Source organism: Pan troglodytes, chromosome 5, assembly GCF_028858775.2.
Source record: "Pan troglodytes isolate AG18354 chromosome 5, NHGRI_mPanTro3-v2.0_pri, whole genome shotgun sequence".
In the NCBI taxonomy this organism is placed as follows: domain Eukaryota; kingdom Metazoa; phylum Chordata; class Mammalia; order Primates; family Hominidae; genus Pan; species Pan troglodytes.
In genome coordinates, this window is record NC_072403.2 from 23,850,192 (window position 1) to 23,869,079 (window position 18,888).

General features: G+C 40.0%; 1 protein-coding gene across 14 annotated transcripts in view; it reads right to left on the reverse strand.

Moving 5' to 3' along the window:
• KIF13A (kinesin family member 13A) overlaps positions 1-18,888 on the reverse strand; it is a 228,262-nt gene that overhangs the window by 132,835 nt on the left and 76,539 nt on the right. For 13 of the 14 annotated variants that reach the window (XM_001170727.5, XM_054685623.1, XM_054685622.1 and 10 more), the window contains exon 3: positions 5,664-5,676. The exons of the other annotated variant lie outside the window; for it this stretch is intronic. In XM_001170727.5, coding sequence (XP_001170727.1) covers positions 5,664-5,676 — 13 coding nt within the window. The remainder of the gene's footprint in view (positions 1-5,663; positions 5,677-18,888) is intronic. 14 annotated transcript variants of the gene reach the window in all.

Here is an 18,888-nt window from a genome sequence, read left to right on the forward strand (position 1 = left end):
GGGTGATACATCACTGTGCAGTGATAAGAGTGTCTTTTGTATGCTAATGAGATGACTGGTGGCTGGGGTCCCCAGGTGGCTTCAAGATAGGGCTGCTTACCAGAAAGACCAAGGCAGGATTAGAGGGTTGGAACATTTAGCCCCATTCTTGACTTCTGGGAGGGGAGAGACACTAGAGACTGAGTTCAATGGATTCAATCAATTATGCCTATGTGATGGAGCCTCCATAAACATCCCTAAACTACAAGGATGGGAGAGCATCTGGGTTGCTGAACACAAGAAGGTACTGGAAGGGCAGTACACACAGAAAGGGCAGAGAGGCTTCATGCTGCCTTGCCCTATGCATTGCTGCCATCTGACTCTTCCTGAGTTTTATCCTTTATCATAAGGTGGCAATATTATGTAAAGGGCGTTCCTGAGTTCTGTGAGCCATTCTAGCAAATTATGGAACCTGAGGAGGGGGACACGGGAACTCTTGATTTATAGCCGGTAGGTCAGAAGTATAGGTGGCAACCTGGGACTTGCGAATGGCATCTAAAGTGGAGGCAGCCTTATGGGACTGAGCCCCTAACCTGTAGGTCTATGCTAACTCCAGGTAACATGTCAGAATTGAACTAGATAGTAGGGCACTCAGTTGATTTTGGAGAATTGGAGAATTTACTGGTGCTGGGGAAAACACCATATATTTGGTGTCAGGAGTGCTGTGGGTAAATACAGTTCAGTCACCCAGGATTCCTCTTCATGTACCTTTAGTCCAACTCTATGCCTTGCCCTTACCTGAGCACAGTTGACACTTTCCTAGTTCTATGTCTTGGCACATCTGTCTACAATCAAATAACCAAATGTGGGTTTTAGAAGCTCTGCCTGTTTTTCACTCAATATATCCCAAGTATTTAATGTTTTTGATATTTTGATGGTTAAAATTTTTATTTTTGAATTGTTTATTGATAGTATAAAGAAATACATTTTGACCTTTTTTCTGCCACCTTGCAGGAGCTTGTTTGCAGATTTCTTAAGGTTTTCCAAGTATACAACCTTATTGTACCTTATTGTAAATATACTTTTGCTACTTCCTTTCCATCTTGAATTTCCTTTACTTCTTTTCTTGCTTAACTGCACTGCCTAGGACCTCCTGTCAATGCACAATATAAGTGGTTAGATCAATATCCTTGCCTTATTCCCCATTTTAGGCAGAAAGTATTCAGTCTTTTACTATTACATAGGATGTCAGATGTAGATTTCTCATGGGCCTTTTATCATATTGAGGTTTCTGTCTACTGTTAGGTTGCTGCAAGTTTGTATCATAAATTCATAAATAAACATTGAATTCTGTCAAATGCTTTTTTTCCTGCATCTTTTTTTTTTTTTTTTTTTTTTTTTTTCTGAGACGGAGTCTTGCTCTGTCGCCCAGGCTGGAGTGCAGTGGCGCAATCTCGGCTCACTGCAACCTCTGCTTCCCGGGTTCAAGTGATTCTCCTGTCTCAGCCTCCCAAGTAACTGGGACTACAGGCGTGTGCCACCACACCCGGCTAATTTTTGTATTTTCAGTAAAGACAGGGTTTCATTGTGTTAGCCAGGCTGGTCTTGATCTCCTGACCTCGTGATCCTCCCACCTTGGCTTCCCAAAGTGCTGGGATTACAGGTGTGAGCCACTGCGTCTCACCCCATTTTTTTTTTTTTTTTTGAGACGGGGGTCTGTCGCCCAGGCTGGAGTGCAGTTGCATGATCAAGCTTACTACAGCCTAAACTTACCATGCTCAAGTGATCATCCCACCTCAGCCTCCTGAGTAGCTAGGACTACAGGCATACGCCATCATGCCCTGCTAACTTTTTTTATTTTTAGTAGAGACAAGGTCTTGCTATATTGCTCAAGCTAGTCTCAAACAATCCTCCCACCTTGGCTTCCCAAGGCCGGGGATCACAGGCGTGAGTCACTGCACCTGGCATTTTTCTGCATCTTACTGATATGATCACATAGTTTTTCTTTTTCATTCTGTTAATAAGAATTATAGTGATTTTTTCATAATCATGACTTTTTTTTTTACAGAAGTTTTAGGCTTACAAAAAACATCAGCAGATAGTACAGAGTTCCTATATAGTCTCGCTTGTCCCCACTCCCTACTGTTAAGAATTGTTTCCCCAATTATTAACATCTTTATTAGTGTGGTACATTTGTTATAACTGATGAACCAATATTGATACATTATTCATAACTAAACTTCACGGTTTATATTAGGATCCATTCTTTGAGCCGTATGGTTCTATGAATTTTGACAAATGCATAATGTCATATATCTGCCATTACAGTATCACACAGTACAGTTTCCCCTATGCTTAGTTATTCATCCCTATCCCAACTCCCTCTCTATTAAAGACAGCTGTTACTAATAATAGTACTCAGAGAGTACAATCCCAGGGATTGATAGAAAGGATGTGAGACCTTTCCTGCATAACAGTTGGGTAAGAATAATGGTAACTCAACCATGGCTGAGTTATCATTAACTCAACTGGACCAGCTAGGCATTTGGATCTTCTTAAGAAAGGATTAAAAACAGCTGGATCTATCTGCTGCTAAACCCTTGCACTAAATTCTTAATTTCGGTTTTGGGTTTTTCAGATTGAGGATTTATTTCTATTGGGTTATTTTCCAAATCAGTTATGCCACTTTCTATAGCTTCTAGTTCTCTCCAACATTTTTCAATCTTATGTTTTATGTCTTTGAAGATAACAAATATATTCATTTTGAAGTTCTTGTCTAATAATTTGGTCATCTGAAGCATCTATGGGTCTATTTCTAATTTTTATTATTTCTGTTGGCTCTTGTTCATGTCACATCTTGTCATGTACCTCCTTAACTTTGACAGTGTATTGGACATTGTATTTTTAAAACAGTTTGTGGAATCACTAAAGACTTAGGATTTCATTTACTTCTGCCAGGTGCCTATGGGCACCTGCATTCTGGTATCACTTTGTTCCAATTTTTGTGCTTGAGATTTCCTGGATCATACAAATGGCTTGGAACCACACAACAATCCATGTGATGGCTGGTTTACCTCTGTTTCACCTTCATACCCTACCCCTGGCTGCATCTCAATCCACTTTACCAACCCAAAGTATAAGGAGATTAGCAAGGACTCCACCTCTGGAAGGACTTGAACTCCAGTACTTTGTCCTCCTCAGCCCCACAAAGCAGTCAGCAATATGCATTTGCTCTGTCTTTAAGCCGCTCCTTCCTGAATGGCATATATCTAAATGCTAGGTTCATCTCTCTAAATTTTTACCTCTTTCTGGATCTTGGTCTAGTAATTCCTCACTAACTTGGCTTATCTCCAGTGCCTTCAAGCACAAGTTTTTAATATTTTGTCCAGTCCTAGTTGTCCTCAGTGGAAAAGGCAATGCTAATTACCTAGTTTGTCATTTCTGACAGCAGAAGTCTGAACAGGAACTTTCATTCTATGAATTTCACAAATATTTTGCCTCTTGTGGTCTTTAATATAATCAATTTTATATTGTGCACATACCAATCATCCTTTGGTATATGTGGGGAATTGGTTCTAGAACCCCCATGTATACCAAAATCCACAGACTCCAGTCCTACTCTGTTGGTCCCTGGAACCCATCTATAGGAAAAGTTGGCCCTCTGTATACATGGGTTTTACGTCCCCCGAATACTGTATTTTCTAACTGCGTTTGGTTGAAAAAAATTTGCATATAAGTGGACCTGGGCAGTTCAAACCTGTGCTGTTCAGGGGTCAACTGTATTCCCCTCCCCCCACCCCCATTAGAATGCTAGAGCTCTGTCTGACTCATGCAGCACCTGTCCCCTGCCCAGAATAATTATTTGTTAAATCGAAACAACCAGGCTTCTCTGATGCTTTTGATTACTTATGCCCAAATCTCATCGTTTTAAATAAAATTTTATTCTTACATAATCATCATTAAAAGCACCTTTCCCTTTTCCACTTTCTTTCAACATTTACATAGTTTCTATGAGGAAAGGCCTGTATCTACTTTGTGTCCGTCTTTATTTGATTCTATTGTGTCATTTATTTGAGTTCAAGATGATCTTTATGCTTTCCAGATGTGCCTTATGGCATGCATATACACATTGTTTAACATTGTGATTCAGCGTTAATTTTATTTTGAAAATTTCATGACACTTCTTAGGAACGATCAATAGGATATCCAGCAAAAATAAGGCTGGGAACCACTAGGCTATATATACTCACTAGAAAGTGACAAGAACGTTCCTGTGTACAAAGCAATAGTGGTTTTTAAAAATGTTTTTGTGTCTCTTTTTCATTTCAGTGGAGTTGCGCAGTATTTCACTGGTATTTTTCTGAGGGGGAATACTTTGTACTACAAGACTGACTCTTCTGAAACTTTGGGGAACCAACAGCAAGGGATGTAAAAGCTAGATAAACGGCACTTATACATTCCAGTAGAGACCAGTTTTAGGGATTATATCTACGTCGACAATTGCTCGGGGAGAATCTCCTGATTCCCTAGATTTGTCCAGAATGCCACTGCCAATACTTTTCTAATATATTATATATTTCCTCTTTCTTAACAGATCTTATATCATTTGTTCAATGCATGCCTTCCTTGCTAAAGCTGAAACTCTTATTGCCAAGGACAATGTCTTCAATAAGTACAAGGTATACAGCAGCATTTTAATGGGTTTCCATAATCTAAGAGCTAAGATGGATTGTTCTTCATAACCCCAGGGGAAAGTAAGCTTTGTCTTTTCTGGATTCCACGCCATCACCCAACTTGTCTTAGATTCTGACCATATAATTTGTGTAGGTAAAGCCTGTTCTAATCCTGTCTCAAGAACCACAGTTATAATCAGTATCACTGGCCAGGGGCTGGTCAAATTTCTCATTCCTTTTGGTGCTAAGTGTCCCTCTGATACTCAGCAAAATGCTCACTGGTAACAAAATCAATCTTCAGTTATTCAGGGGCTGGTCATTCAGATTCCTTACTTCTCATATTCCCCGACTTCCCTCCTCTAACTATTCTCTAACTTCTGGCCTTCTCACTGGTAAAAATGCCATCAAAGGTTGGCCAGAGCAGGTGGGAAAAAAACTAACTAGTGGCCATTGTGATGGGCTAGGAACTCCAATGAGGCATATAAAGTTGGTAGAATGTTGAATCTCTATTTAAAAGTGTGAAGAACTTTTCCAATGATAACAACTAATCTTAGTGGGGCACAGGAAAAGATCATTTCTCCAATCAGTAATCACAGTTACCAACTGCCATCCTATGATCTTACCATAGTTGTTCCTCCACATTCTAGGCTGTTGATACTGTGCAGTCCCAGCTCTTCCATTCACTCAATCTGTGAGTTAGGACATACTATTTCATCTCTCTGAGTCTCATTTCATCATCAAGAAAATAGAAACAATAACCTGACAGGTTTGCTTTGAAGATTACAGCATTCATTCTGAGAATGAAATAATATGTGAAAGTGCTCTGTCAATGTAGAGTGACACTCTAACTTTATGTTAACACTGATATTAATTGTTCATGATGTGAGTTTTAAATTAGGATGCTGTTTTCAGTTCTCAATGAGACAGATGTTCTACACGGGTTACAGTGATAAATCCTGGATTTTTGCACACTAAGCCAGTATACATGCCAAATTTCATATTAGTGCTTACCTTGGGAGGTTTCCTTAATGATGGGAAAAAAAAATTCAGCAGCAGGGATACAGAGGGTTGTCAACACAGCAGCCACATCAGAGGGAAACAATGAAAGAGAAAAAAATAAGGTAAATTCAGCACCTTGATAACATGATCTGAAAGATATTCTTCTTCATGAAGATCAGAAGCCAAATTCAAACACACTACTGAATGAAGTGATAAACTCAATATTTGCTCAAAAACATGGTATGGGCATAATGAATTTCTCTCTTGGTTGCACAGAATGAATTCAATCATTCAGATATTTTTAATGATTTTTAAGAAATGCCAAAGGAAGAGCATCAAGATAAAGAAAAATGCCACAATCCTTACTGCATGTGATTAAATATTTTTAAATCAATTTTTATATTTAAATTTTTCTTAAATTTTGGTTAAAATGTATGCATATTTTCCTTTGATAAATACATATACTATAACATAATATATGTGGGAGTTTTTCTCATTTAAAAACCATGGTTTTAAATAACTCATATATTTTAACACTGAATAGACATTTAAAAGCAAGTTTCCATTTTTTCCCCACCATCAGCCACACATGCACTTGTTAAAAGGTTTGTTTTACACGTTAATAACTCAGAAATGACTGAAATTGCACCTGGAAAAAACTCTGAAAAGGAAATAGTTTTCTTTCTTTTTTTCTCCAGAGATGGGGTCTCACTCGGTTGTTCAGGATGGAGTGCAGTGATGTGATCATGGCTCACTGCAACCTTGAACTCCTGGGCTCAACTGATCCTCCTACCTCAGCCTCCCACATAACTAGGACTATAGGTGTGTGCCACCACACCTGGGTAATTTTTTACTTTCTTAAGAGACACTATGTTGCCCCAGACTGGTCTCGAACTCCTGACCTCAAGCAATCCCCCCACCTCAGCCTCCCAAAGTGCTGGGATTACAGGTGTGAACCACTGCATTTGGCTAGGAAACAGTTTTCAAGGCAATAAAATGTCAGTTTGACTTGCTTTGTAAATATTTTCTTCATGTATAAAATTAAGGAGCTCAATTATGATTTCTAAGTCATGCAATCTTATGACAGTTCTTGGCCTTCCTGATAGTTACTCTTGATCAACCTCTGATATCCTCAATTCATAAACTATAAAATTACTGTGAAAAAGAAATGGGGGCATTTACCCCATGGCTTTAATCATTCTTCATAGGAAATAGAATCATGGGGCTAAGAAAGTAGATTTTTCCAGAGCAGAGGGCACGGAAAGGTACAGGCAAAAACAGCAGGATGCCTTTTCTCCATCACTGGGTGCGACACTCCTTACAGAGCTCTGAGGGACTCCAACAAAACTGAGAGCTCAGTAGCAGGGAAAAAAAATGTCCAATCACATGCATAATTCTACACTTTTGAGTGCAGGGAAGAAAAATCATCCCATTCCTATAATGATGAAGTTGAAACATCATTTTCTTGAAATTCCACGAATTAGCTGAAAGGGAATGAGCCCTTATTGCCTTATGTCGTTCCCTCAGACAGACACAATGGGAATGTGATTTTTGTCTTCAGGTTTTAGAGGGGAACTAGAATAACTGGTATCTCTGGCTGCCATCAAGCAAGTCTCAACATATTTGTATGTCTACCCTTTAAAACAAGATAAACATTTATAGAGGTTATAAATAAAAATGCACAAGTGTTTTTAATTCTAAGGAAGTCATGGATTTCCATTCTGTACAAAAAACTTGAGATTTCTGCCATGAAAATTTCCTTAAGTGGAAGACTATTCAGGAAGGCCTCAGTTCTAAGAAGGTAGAACAATAATAAAACTTTATGAACCACATTTTTGACTATACCTTCTCATTTTGCTTGCTTTATTCTTTAAAAGCCATGAAAATCACTGCTTTATTTAAAAGAGGAAAGAAAAGTCACTTGGGTTACAATAAGGCCATTATATAAACAGCACAGACCAAAGGTAATTAAATATAGGTTTCCCATTTACGTTACGATGAACCCAGTAACCCAACGGGGCTGGGACAGACTAGGGGAATCCCAGTGAGCTCTCTGGAGTTCTCTTATGTGCCCTTTATGCCACAGCCACAGCACAATAATAACCACCAGCAGCAGCAATGAACCAGTGCTGGTTTGTAGTCAGTAATACGTTCACCTTCTTAGCTGTCAATAACAAAATTATCCTTTCTTCATTGACATTCGAAGAAGGTTTTCTTCATTCTTCTTAGAAAACCAATCCTATTTCAGCATTTTAAGCACTTTAAAAGTCTTTCTCACTTAGAAGATAGCCCATAACATGGGAATACCAATATAATTCTGCTACCTTCTTTTGTGTTTCTGAATAAATGCTTGTTAAGAATAAATTGAGACTGCGAAGAAAAGAAAAAAGGGAAGCCACAAAGCTCATCTGCTGCTACCCAAACTTACTCATCATTCATTTTAGAACAAGGATCCTTGCTACAGAAGGAAAAGTAAACCCTGTAGTGCATCATCACTGTACTTCACTCATTGATACATCCTCTACTTCATTCACTGATACACCCTGTACTTCATTCATTGATACACCCTGTAATTCATTCATTGATACACCTTTCTTGAGGTTTCTAAGGGACTCGAACAAAACTGAGAGCTCAGTCCAGGGGCCAGGCACAGTGGCTCACACCCGTAATCCCAGCACTTTGGGAGGCTGAGGCAGGCGGATCACAAGGTCAGGGGATCGAGACCATCCTGGTTAACACGGTGAAACCCCGCCTCTACTAAAAATACAAAAAATTAGCCGGGCGTGGTGGCGGGTGCCTGTAGTCCCAGCTACTTGGGAGGCTGAGGCAGGAGAATGGCGTGAACCCAGGAGGCGGAGCTTGCAGTGAGCCAAGATTGTGCCACTGCACTCCATCCATCCTGGGCGACAGAGCAAGACTCTGTCTCAAAAAAAAAAAAAAAAAAAAAAGGTCCAATCACATGCATAATTCTACACTTTTGAGTGCAGGGAAGAAAATTATCCTGCATGAGGTGATGGGCTGCTCACTCATCCTAACCAGACTCAAGGTTACTGCCCCAAACTCTAGAGGCTATATGTCCTTCTTTGGTAGTTGTGAAGAAAAATGTTTCCAGTATCAGTAATTACTGACACTATAATCAAATATAGTATGCTATCCTTTAGGGAAAAAAATGTGATATTACAATGTAAAAATAAAAAATTTCATATACATATGAAACCTTATCTTAATCTTCATCGCTTTCATATATATAAACTACTAAAATAAAATTAACAGGCTGAGATTGCTTCAAGGTCCTGGGTTTCTACATAAACAAAACAAAACTTAAACTCAGCCAATCACTGCCAATCACCAGCAGCCAACTGAGCATTAGTTATGTAATCAAGAATTTTCCACTGGGACAGTACAAATAAAACAACTACTCAAACTTTAACCAATCAAATAATTTCTTTGCTTGCCTTCTGAGTTCACCCTACAAAAGCTTTCCCTTCATGCCCTTTCAGTGGAGTCCCAAACCCCTTCCATTTTGGAGCTGCCCAATTCATGAATCACTATCTGCACAAATAAATTATTTAAAATTTTAATGTGCCAAATTCATCTTTAACAATATGGAAAACAAATGAAATGAGAATGAATAATATAAACATCTATCAGATTCAACATAAACCATACTAAACACATATTTTAAAAATTATGGGATGGGCATGGTGGCATGAGCCTATAATCTCAGCTACTAGGAAGGCTGAGGCATGAGAATTGTTTGAACTCAGGAGGCAGAGGTTGCAGTTAGCTGAGATCACGCCACTGCACTCCTGCCTGGGTGACAGAGCAAGACTCAATCTCAAAAATAAATAAATAAATAAATGGCCTTTTGTTGATTGTATCAGTCAAAGCCATGACTCTTGGTCAAGTACAGACTACTGTTGAGATACCTGTGTGGCTTCATTACAGAAAGAGGCAATGATTTTGTTCAGTAAATATCTAGTGAACCAAAAAAGAACATCCCTTGAAACAGACCTAAGTGACCCCGACACATAGGTTTGATTGCTAACTCCTTAGAAAACAGCATTTCACTAACACTTGCCTAAAGGTGTGTTTATTTCTGACCACTCTCCAATGCCCATCCTCCCCTTCATTCTCCAAAACATCCTTGCTTTTAATCTCTAAGTATTCAAGTATTAGTATTTTTGTATATTCCAAAGAAATAAACTAAATACAATTTGACATTTTAGAAGACATTCTAGGTTCCAGGATTTGGAGAGAAAATAAGGAGAGACAGTTCTTATTTTCCACATTGATAGTAGTTCTATTTTTGTAAAACACAAAAGCTCCTCTTCTCTTCCAGGACAAGCAGTTTGATCTCTTCCAGGTCACCCACACCATGAGTTTTTACCACACAACTCATGCAATTTACATGCCTTTACCCTACTTTGTCTTTCCACTCTGCCTGATCATACCTGCCCACTCTTGAAGACACAGTTCAAGGCTCAGCTCTCTCAATTCCTCACCAGCCTTGAAGACTATCTTGGCCTTCACTACTTCTACTATCCCAAGACTCCTAGGGTCGACAAAACAGCTTAGCACTTATTGGCACACATAAAGTTCTGATGCCTTCAGTAACTGTCTACATTTGAGTCTCATGTATCTTTAAGATGTAAACCCCTTGAAAACAGAGGCCAGGTCACATGGTATATAATCCCTGTCCCCAATCCCATCTATTCATGTAGGGCTGAGTACAGAATAAGAACTCAGAAATAATTTTTTTACATTAGTGAGTTAAACATAATCCAGTTGTGAGGATTTACTTAAATCACCACCACAATCCTGCAATTTTGGGGCAAGACTGCCTGCATTTAACAGCAGTGAAGACTTCAGAGACTGTCAGAAAATGCAGAATATTTCTGATAACTTACTTAAAAATAATTATTTCTCTAGACCAGCATTTCACAAGCATAGAAATTGAATGGGATGTTAACAAAGGTCAAGCCCTTAAAAAGCTTCTGACATCAACTAAATTGAGAAATGCTGCTGAACACAGTTAAATATGGGTTTCTTTATGGCAGTACTTTTCAGAGACTTTGACATGCTAATATATGTTGTTACTCTCCTTGCATATTCAATGCAACATTTCAACAGCAGCATTCCCCAAACTTATTTCATAACAGAATTTTCTTGGAGGAACATATTTTGGGGAAAATGTATCACTGATTTTGATAAACAAACAAAAAGGTATTTTAAAGGATGCAATGGGATTTCCATATTGCAACAAATCTAGCAGCTCAATAATCTCAGGTATTGACATAGTATGGCTAGAATTTGGGATGAACAAAAAAAGGTTGCTATTAAACATATACACAATTATCAGAGAAAAATAAGTTTTAAGTGACTTTTGAAATATATATTTATTTAAGTGCTTTAAGAGGTACAAACAAAATGGCACAAGAACTCACAGAACAGAGCGATCAAAGCTGAATGCAGGCACGGGGATGGGGATGTGGTGGTCAAGAAGAGAGAGGATCTGGAAAGGGTCTTCAAAGACAGGGAAGACTCTGACAGGCAGGGATGTGGGCCATTTCTAATAGAGGTGATTTTGTTAGCAAAAGTACTTACATGAAAATATTCTAGGTGTCTTAGCAGGGGTTCAGTTTGATGAGATTATAGAGTATATGGGGGGGGTGGGGGAACACTAGAAAACAGTACAGTTGCCAGGCAGCTTGGCTCATTCCTGTAACCCCAGTAATTTGGGAGGTGGTTAGGATCACTTGAGGTGGGAGGATCACTTGAGTCCAGGAGTTCAAGACCACCCTAGGCAACACAGTAAGACCCCATCTGTACTAAAAATAATTTAAAAAAAGTAGTTGGGTGTGTTGGCACATGCTTGTAATCCCAGCTACATTGGAGCCTGAGGCAGAAGGATCCCATGAGCCCAGGAGGTGGAGGTTATAGTGAGCCATGATCATGCCACCGCACTCCGACTTGGGTGACAGAGTGAGACTCTGTCTCAAAAAAAAAAATAAAAATAAAGAAAAAGAGGCCAGGTGAGGTGGCTCATGCCTGTAATCCCAGCACTTTGGAAGGCTGAGGTGGGTGGATCACTTGAGGTCAGGAGTTCAAGACCAGCCTGGCCAAGATGGTGAAACCCCATCTCTGCTAAAAATACAAAAATTAGCCAGGTGTTGTGGCACATGCCTGTAATCCCAGCTACTCAGGAGGCTGAGGCAGGAGAATCACTTGAACCTGGGAAGCGGAGGTTGCAGTGAGCCGAGATTGCACCACTGCACTCCAGCCTGGGTGACAGAGTGAGACTGTGACTTAAAAATAAAAAAGAAAAGAAAAAGAAAACAGTAAAGATAAATTGGACCTATACTTGGACAGGTCTTGAAAGGAGAAGTCTGTACTTAATTTAGTAGGTAGTACAGACCTGGAAAGTTCAATAAGGAGGACTAAAATAAAGGAGGATAAATAGCCTGTTGCAACAACAACAATAAAAATCCTAAACAGCTGAAGTTCCTTCCCCACACTTCACTCTGAAAGATGTCTGGGTCAAGGAGTCCTCTGACCACTGTTTACAGCATATTGACTATAATTAGCTATTTAGAAGTTTGGTGGCCAAAGGCCCTGATGTACAATGCCCTACACAAGTCAGTGCTTTGAGAGACGTGTGTGATCAGAGAAGTATCTTCTGAACCAGAAATTTCTCTTTCATGTATTAAAATACTTTATTAATTGTTGGAAATGGCTGCAACCTAGATTTGAAAGATATACAGTTAAATGGCATTTGCCTCCTGGAAATTAGCCTAAGGACATATTTCTTATTATGAAGCCTCTGACTGTCAATTCCAACTTGGAGAACTAAACAGGTCATCGAAATCTTCTAAGTCAAACTTGCCCAACCCGTGGCCTACGGGCCTCATGGGGCCCAGGACGGCTTTCAATGCAGCCCAACACAAATTTGCAAACTTTCTTAAAACATTATGAGATTCTTTTGTGATTTTTAAAAAAAAATTTTTTTTAAGCTTATTAGCTATCATTAGTATTAGTGTATTTTGTGTGTGGCCCAAGACAATTCTTCTTCCAATGTGGCCCAGGGAAGTCAAAAGATCAGACACCCCTGTTCTAAGTATTCTCCTAATCAGCAAGTATTTATTGAGTACTAACTCCCACAATGCATATTAGGAGTGCTTTGAGGGAATATTTAGAGGAATTAGGCATGGTCTCTGACATCCGGAAGCTTAAAACCATGCAAGAGACACAGATACATACATGAATAATTAATATTAAGTGGATGGTGATAAGTGTGACAACAGAGACAGGAATGAAGAGCTATGTTCAGTCAACAAACATTTCACATGCATTGTCTGCCACTTTGTTGGGATACAAAAATAAATTAGTCTTTTTGTCTTTCAAACAAGAAACTGATTTTTTATACATATATCACAAAACAATATAAAGTGCACAGCAGCTCTCCAAAAAAGCGGGGGATTCACTGGGCAAAGAGGGAATTTTCTTGGAGGAGAAACGCCTGGAGCAGAATTTAGGAGGACTTAATAGGAATTCACCAAGCTGACAAGCCAAAGAAATGTTATCCCAATAGGGGGAAACATCTGTGCAAAAATCACCAGAGAACACAGCTCATTTGAGGGCCACAGACTCATGGGATTGTTCTGTTGCCAAGCTCAGCAGTTAGACTACAGTTAGCAGAGAAAGTGAGACCTGGGATGATGGTATAGGAATGAGGTTTTGCAGGACAGTAGGTACCATTTTCAATCAGGATTTATGAACTGTAGTTTGGAGATAAGTTTATATACTTTTCTATCAATAATCTAACATTACCTACATTGAAAACATACAACAAATGCTTCTATGAATTATAAAAAGTAGAAGGGGTTACATAAGCATCTGGAAGACCTTTGAAACCTATCACAAGAAGAATGCAAATTTCAAAAACTTTAAGTTCCAAGACAAAGCCTGGTTTGAAAATTTTAAAAAAGAGAGTCATCAGATGATCAAACCTACAATCACTACAGCAAAATTTTCTGAACATGTGAAGAAGCTGATTCATTCAAGAGACATGCCACCAAGTTTGTTTTGGAAGAATACTGGGTAGATCATTCAGAATCTACTAAGTTTAAGTATATGCTTAATGTCATTTTCTAATTGTTTTTCTCCTAACCCCTTATTTCCTCTAAGACTTTGATCTCACTGCCTATGGTGCTTTGCTTTTTCTTTTCCTTCCCTCCCTCCCTCCCTGCCTTCCTTTCTTCCCCCTTTCCCTTCCCCCTTCCCCCTTCCCTTTCCCTTTTTCTCTTTCTTTCTTTTTTTTTTTTGGAGGAGATCCCACTCTGCTGCCTAGGCTGGAGTGCAATGATGTGATGACAGCTCATTGTAGCCTCAACCTCCTGGGCTCAAGAGATCCTCCCATCTCAGCCTCCCGAGTAGCTGGGACTACAGGTGTGCACTACCACACCCAGCTAATTTTTGTATTTTTTTGTCAAGACAGGGTCTTGGCATATTGTCCAGGCTGGTCTTGAACTTCTGGGCTCAAGCAATCCTCTTGCCTCAGCCTCTCAAAGTGAGGCTGAGATTACAGGCATTAGCTACTACGCCTGGCTGCTGTGGTACTTTTCAAGAACACAATTCTTGCAGTTGGTGAGGGGAAGCTACGGTTCCATGAGAAGACCTGGTAGGGCAAGAATTGGGTAGAGAAGGAAGTAAAGTCAGGAGGATGACAGACTGGGAGAAAACGGCAGAGGTAAGACACTCATGGTCTGGATACAATTCAAGAATAAAGATGCAGAGGTGCTGGGTGAGATAAGATGCTACAGTTAACAAGTGAAACCTAACATTTCAGAGGTAGCACATTTCAGGGTTGTAAATTCTAACCTGGTCATATAGTATATGTCTGTGAATTGAAATGGATGATCATTACTTTAATTAATAGCTAACACTTACTGAGTTCTAATTATGTGCCAGATAGGTTTCTGTTACTATCTGCTTTAACTCTCTTAACATATTTAATGACCCTATACATAAAAACTCTCATTATTATCATTTTTCAAATAAAAAATACTGAGGAACAAGGTATACAGATTGCATGACTTTCACAAGATCATAGTTAACTGGCATCAGTACCATGATTCAAACCCAGGCAGTCTCTGGCTGGAGCACACTGTACACTTAACTGCTATTGAGTATTGCCTCTCTGGCATCAAAGAATTTGGTGAGAGCTCTTTCAGCTTAGGCTAGGTATTGATTGGATAGCAATCCATGTGGATGTTCAATGATGTGGATCATTCATGCTTACAAGGGTTATCCATGTGGTTAATAGCATGAATTAGCCCTTCTGTGTCCTTCATGAATGTGTAGGAGAAGCCTACACAGAGTGAACCTCCAAGAAGGAAAGGCATTTATGGAAAAAAAAAAAAAAAAAAGGAACTGGTATGACAACATGGAGTTAGAAGGCTGCAAACGACTACTTCCTGCTGAGGTAGTAGGAAACTGAGGGCCACTGAAGAGGGGTATAAATAAAGCCACAAAAATGTAGATGCAGATGTGTTGGGAGCAAATCCTAGGCAGAAGGACAGCTGGAACAAAGCTAGAGTGCACAGGATATGTTCAGGGAATAGCAGGTAGACAGAATGTAATTGAGAGCCATACAGCTGGAAGAATAGACAAGAACCAAAATGCAGACAGCACTGACTGCCATGATGACTCAGCCTTTTCTCAGAAGAAATTGCCACAGATGGTTTGCGCAATGGGAATGACATGGCCAGATCTGTTTTAGGAGGGTGAGACTCAAGCGTGAATGTAAGAGGCCACACCATCTAGAGTCAGCAGTGAGACACGCACTGGTGAGCCTCTGCCTGGCACCAACTGCAGCCCTCACGGTGTGTAAGTTAAGACACTACTGCAAGGACAAGACAAAAAGTAGGACAGAAAGACAGAACACAAAGACAACTTGAAGGAAAAATCTGTAAGATTTGTTGAGTGTGTGCCCCCCTCCACCTAGCCACTCCACCATGTCTACAAAGATTGAACGACTGCCCCACAGTGTGAAGGGACTTTCCACATGGGACTTCAGTCACAGACCTTGAAGCAGACCTGATGGAATGAATGAAGAAAAAAATGGCTTCCATTCAATTGATACTTATTATATTGTTGACAGATTTAAAAATTAATTGAGGCTGGGCATGGTGGCTCATGACTATAATACCAGCACTCTTGGAGGTCACAATGGGAGGACTGCTTGAGCCCAGGAGTTCAAGACCAGCCTGAGCAACAGAGTAAGACCTTGTCTCTACTAAAATTGTTTTTAAAAATCAGCCAGGTGTGATGGTGCGTGCCTGTAGTCCCAGCTATTCAGGAGGCTGAGGTGGGAGGATCGCTTGAGCCCGGGAGATTGAGGCTGTAGTGAGCCATGGTCATGCCACCGCACTCGAGCCTAGGTGACAGAGCGAGACTGTCTTAAAGAAATAAAATTAAAATGAACTCAAAATACACTTGTAATTTTAAAAAATGCTAATCCTGATATGCCTTCTTAAAAAAAAAACCCAGTTTCTTTTTAAAAAATTACCAGTTAATCTATTTTCATTTTCAATAAAACTCAAAAAGAAAAACAACTAATTTTGTACTGAAGCAGACAGACTTGTGGTTTGATTTTTTGGACTACTTTGGTATATTTGAACTACTTCCTTCTGGCATAACTGTATTTGGCTTAAAGTTCTACAAGATATAATGAAGCACAGTGGTGAGGAGTTCAAGATTGGGGGTCAAACAATCCTAGCTCTGCCGTGATCTAGCCATGTTGACCTTGGACAAGTTTACTCAACCGCTGAGTCTCAGCCTCTAAAGCGGGAATAGAAGAGCACTCCTTCAGCACTGTTGAAGGATGGCATGAGGTGGCGTGGGTAATGCTGTACATCATTAGCATGCAGAGTTATTGCTCAATAAATGTTAGATGCCATTGCTGTTGTTACAACAAATAGTCCTCCTCAATTATACACGCAAAATGTCAACATTGCTGAAACTAAATTTCATCTGGGAAAAGGGTACTGGGGAGCTGAAGAATGACAGAACTTATAAAACAGGGTTCTTTCCCTGAAGAAAAGAAAGGTTTTTGGCTGGGTGCTGTGGCTTATGCCTGTAATCCCAGCACCTTGGGAGGCCGAGGCGGGTGGATCAACTGAGGTCAGGAGTTTGAGACCAGCCTGGCCAACATGGCGAAACCCTGTCTCTACTTAAAATACAAAAATTAGCCGGGTGTGGTGGTGCGTGCCTGTAGATCCAGCTACTTGGGAGGTTGAGGCAGGAGAATCGCTGAACCCAGGAGGCGGAGGTTGCAGTGAGCCAAGATCACGCCACTGCACTCCAGCCTGGGCAACAGAGTGAGACTCTGTCTCAGAAAAAAAAAAAGGAAAAAAAAAAAGGTTTTAAAGAAAATATGTATGATAGAGGAAGGGAAAGAATGGAGAATGGGGGACCAGGTATGGTGGCTCATGCCTGTAATCCCGGCACGTCGGGAGGCCAAGGCAGGCAGATCACTTATGGTCAGGAGTTCAAGACCAGTCTGGCCAACATGGTGAACCCCATCTCTACTAAAAACACAAAAATTAGCCAGGTGTGGTGGTGCGTGCCAGTTCCAGCTACGTGGGAGGCTGAGGCAGGAGAACCTGGGAGGCAGAGGTTGCAGTAAGCCGAGATTGCACGACTGCACTCTAGCCTGGCGACAGAGTGAGACTCCGTCTCAAAACAAAAAAAGAGAGAGAGAGTGGGGAAAAAAAACTCTGGAAAGAATTATATAAATATGTATAAAGTTGGACACATTTATAAGAACTAAACTATGATATTAATTTCTTTAGAAAAGAGCCAAGAGCAGTATGCTACAAACACTTCAGGACAACCACACCTGACATCTGGTCTCACATACAGCCACACCTACATGTAAGGTACAATACAGCTCCATGACAGTGAAACTGAGGCCAAGGTAACTGACAAAATGGACATAGGAATAACAGTCTAAAATTTAACAATAGTCCGTATTTAAAAATAGATCCAACATTTTAAAATGTGCATTTACTTTCTCAATTTGATAAGTAGTGGGTATTACCCATATCGCTAGCTAGAGAACATAGAAGTACTGTCTCATTACCTGAAAAGATAGAGAACCTAGAAGTACTGTCTCATGACCTGAAAAGCTGGCAATAAAAGGTGAAGCAAACACATGGTCTATATGTGTATTTCCAAAATTAGAAACAGAAACCAAGGGACCAAACAGCTTTCAGTTTCCTTTCCCAAAACAACTTGAATTTCTGAGTACCAAAAAGTAGGATATTATTACCAATGTAAGAGGTATCCTACAGGCCAGAATCAAGCATTTATAGTTTAATAGTTTGACTACTGAAGTCCAATGAAATGAATAGTAAGACAATTTTTTTTTAATTAACTGTTAGTTTTTGTCAAAAAAATTTTTAAATTAACTGTTAGTTTTTGTCAAAAATGTTGTCTGCAATAAAGATGTGCCAACTTTATAACAGAAGCAATAAGCTTCTGAAATAAAGTCAGTAACAGCAAAGTCTTAAAATTCTCACCACAGGGTTTCCAATAAATTCAAGGTTTTTTTTGGTTGTCGTTGTTGTTGTTTTGAGACGGAGTCTCGCTCTGTCGCCCAGGCTGGAGTGCAGTGGTGTGATCTCAGCTCACTGCAAGCTCTGCCTCCTGGGTTCATGCCATTCTCCTGCCTCAGCCTCCTGAGTAGCTGGGACTACAGGCACCTGCCACCATGCCCAGCTAATGTTTTTGTATTTTTAGTAGAGACGGGGTTTCTCCGTGTTAGCCAGGATGGTCTCGATCTCCCGACCTCGTGATCCGCCCGCCTCAGCCTCCCAAAGTGCTGGGATTACAGGCATGAGCCACCGCGCCCAGCCTAAATTCAAGTCTTATAAGTTAATTTCATTATTTTAAAACTCTGATGATCCCAAAAACTCTTTTAGAGGTATAACAGTTTATAAATATAATACAATGAAATTCTAATGTTTTGAATTAGTATTTTTCTTTCTGCCCTGTGCACATTATCTGGCACTCAGCAAGACTCAAGTTTTGACACATAGGCCAAACCATCTCCACTGACTGAGGGGTGAAACCCAGAGTAGTGACCCTCCACCACTGACTGCAGCCCTTCGGGTGTGCATCAAATGCCTTGCAAATAATTTGTATTCAAACAATTCTTGTTAGAGGACTCAGT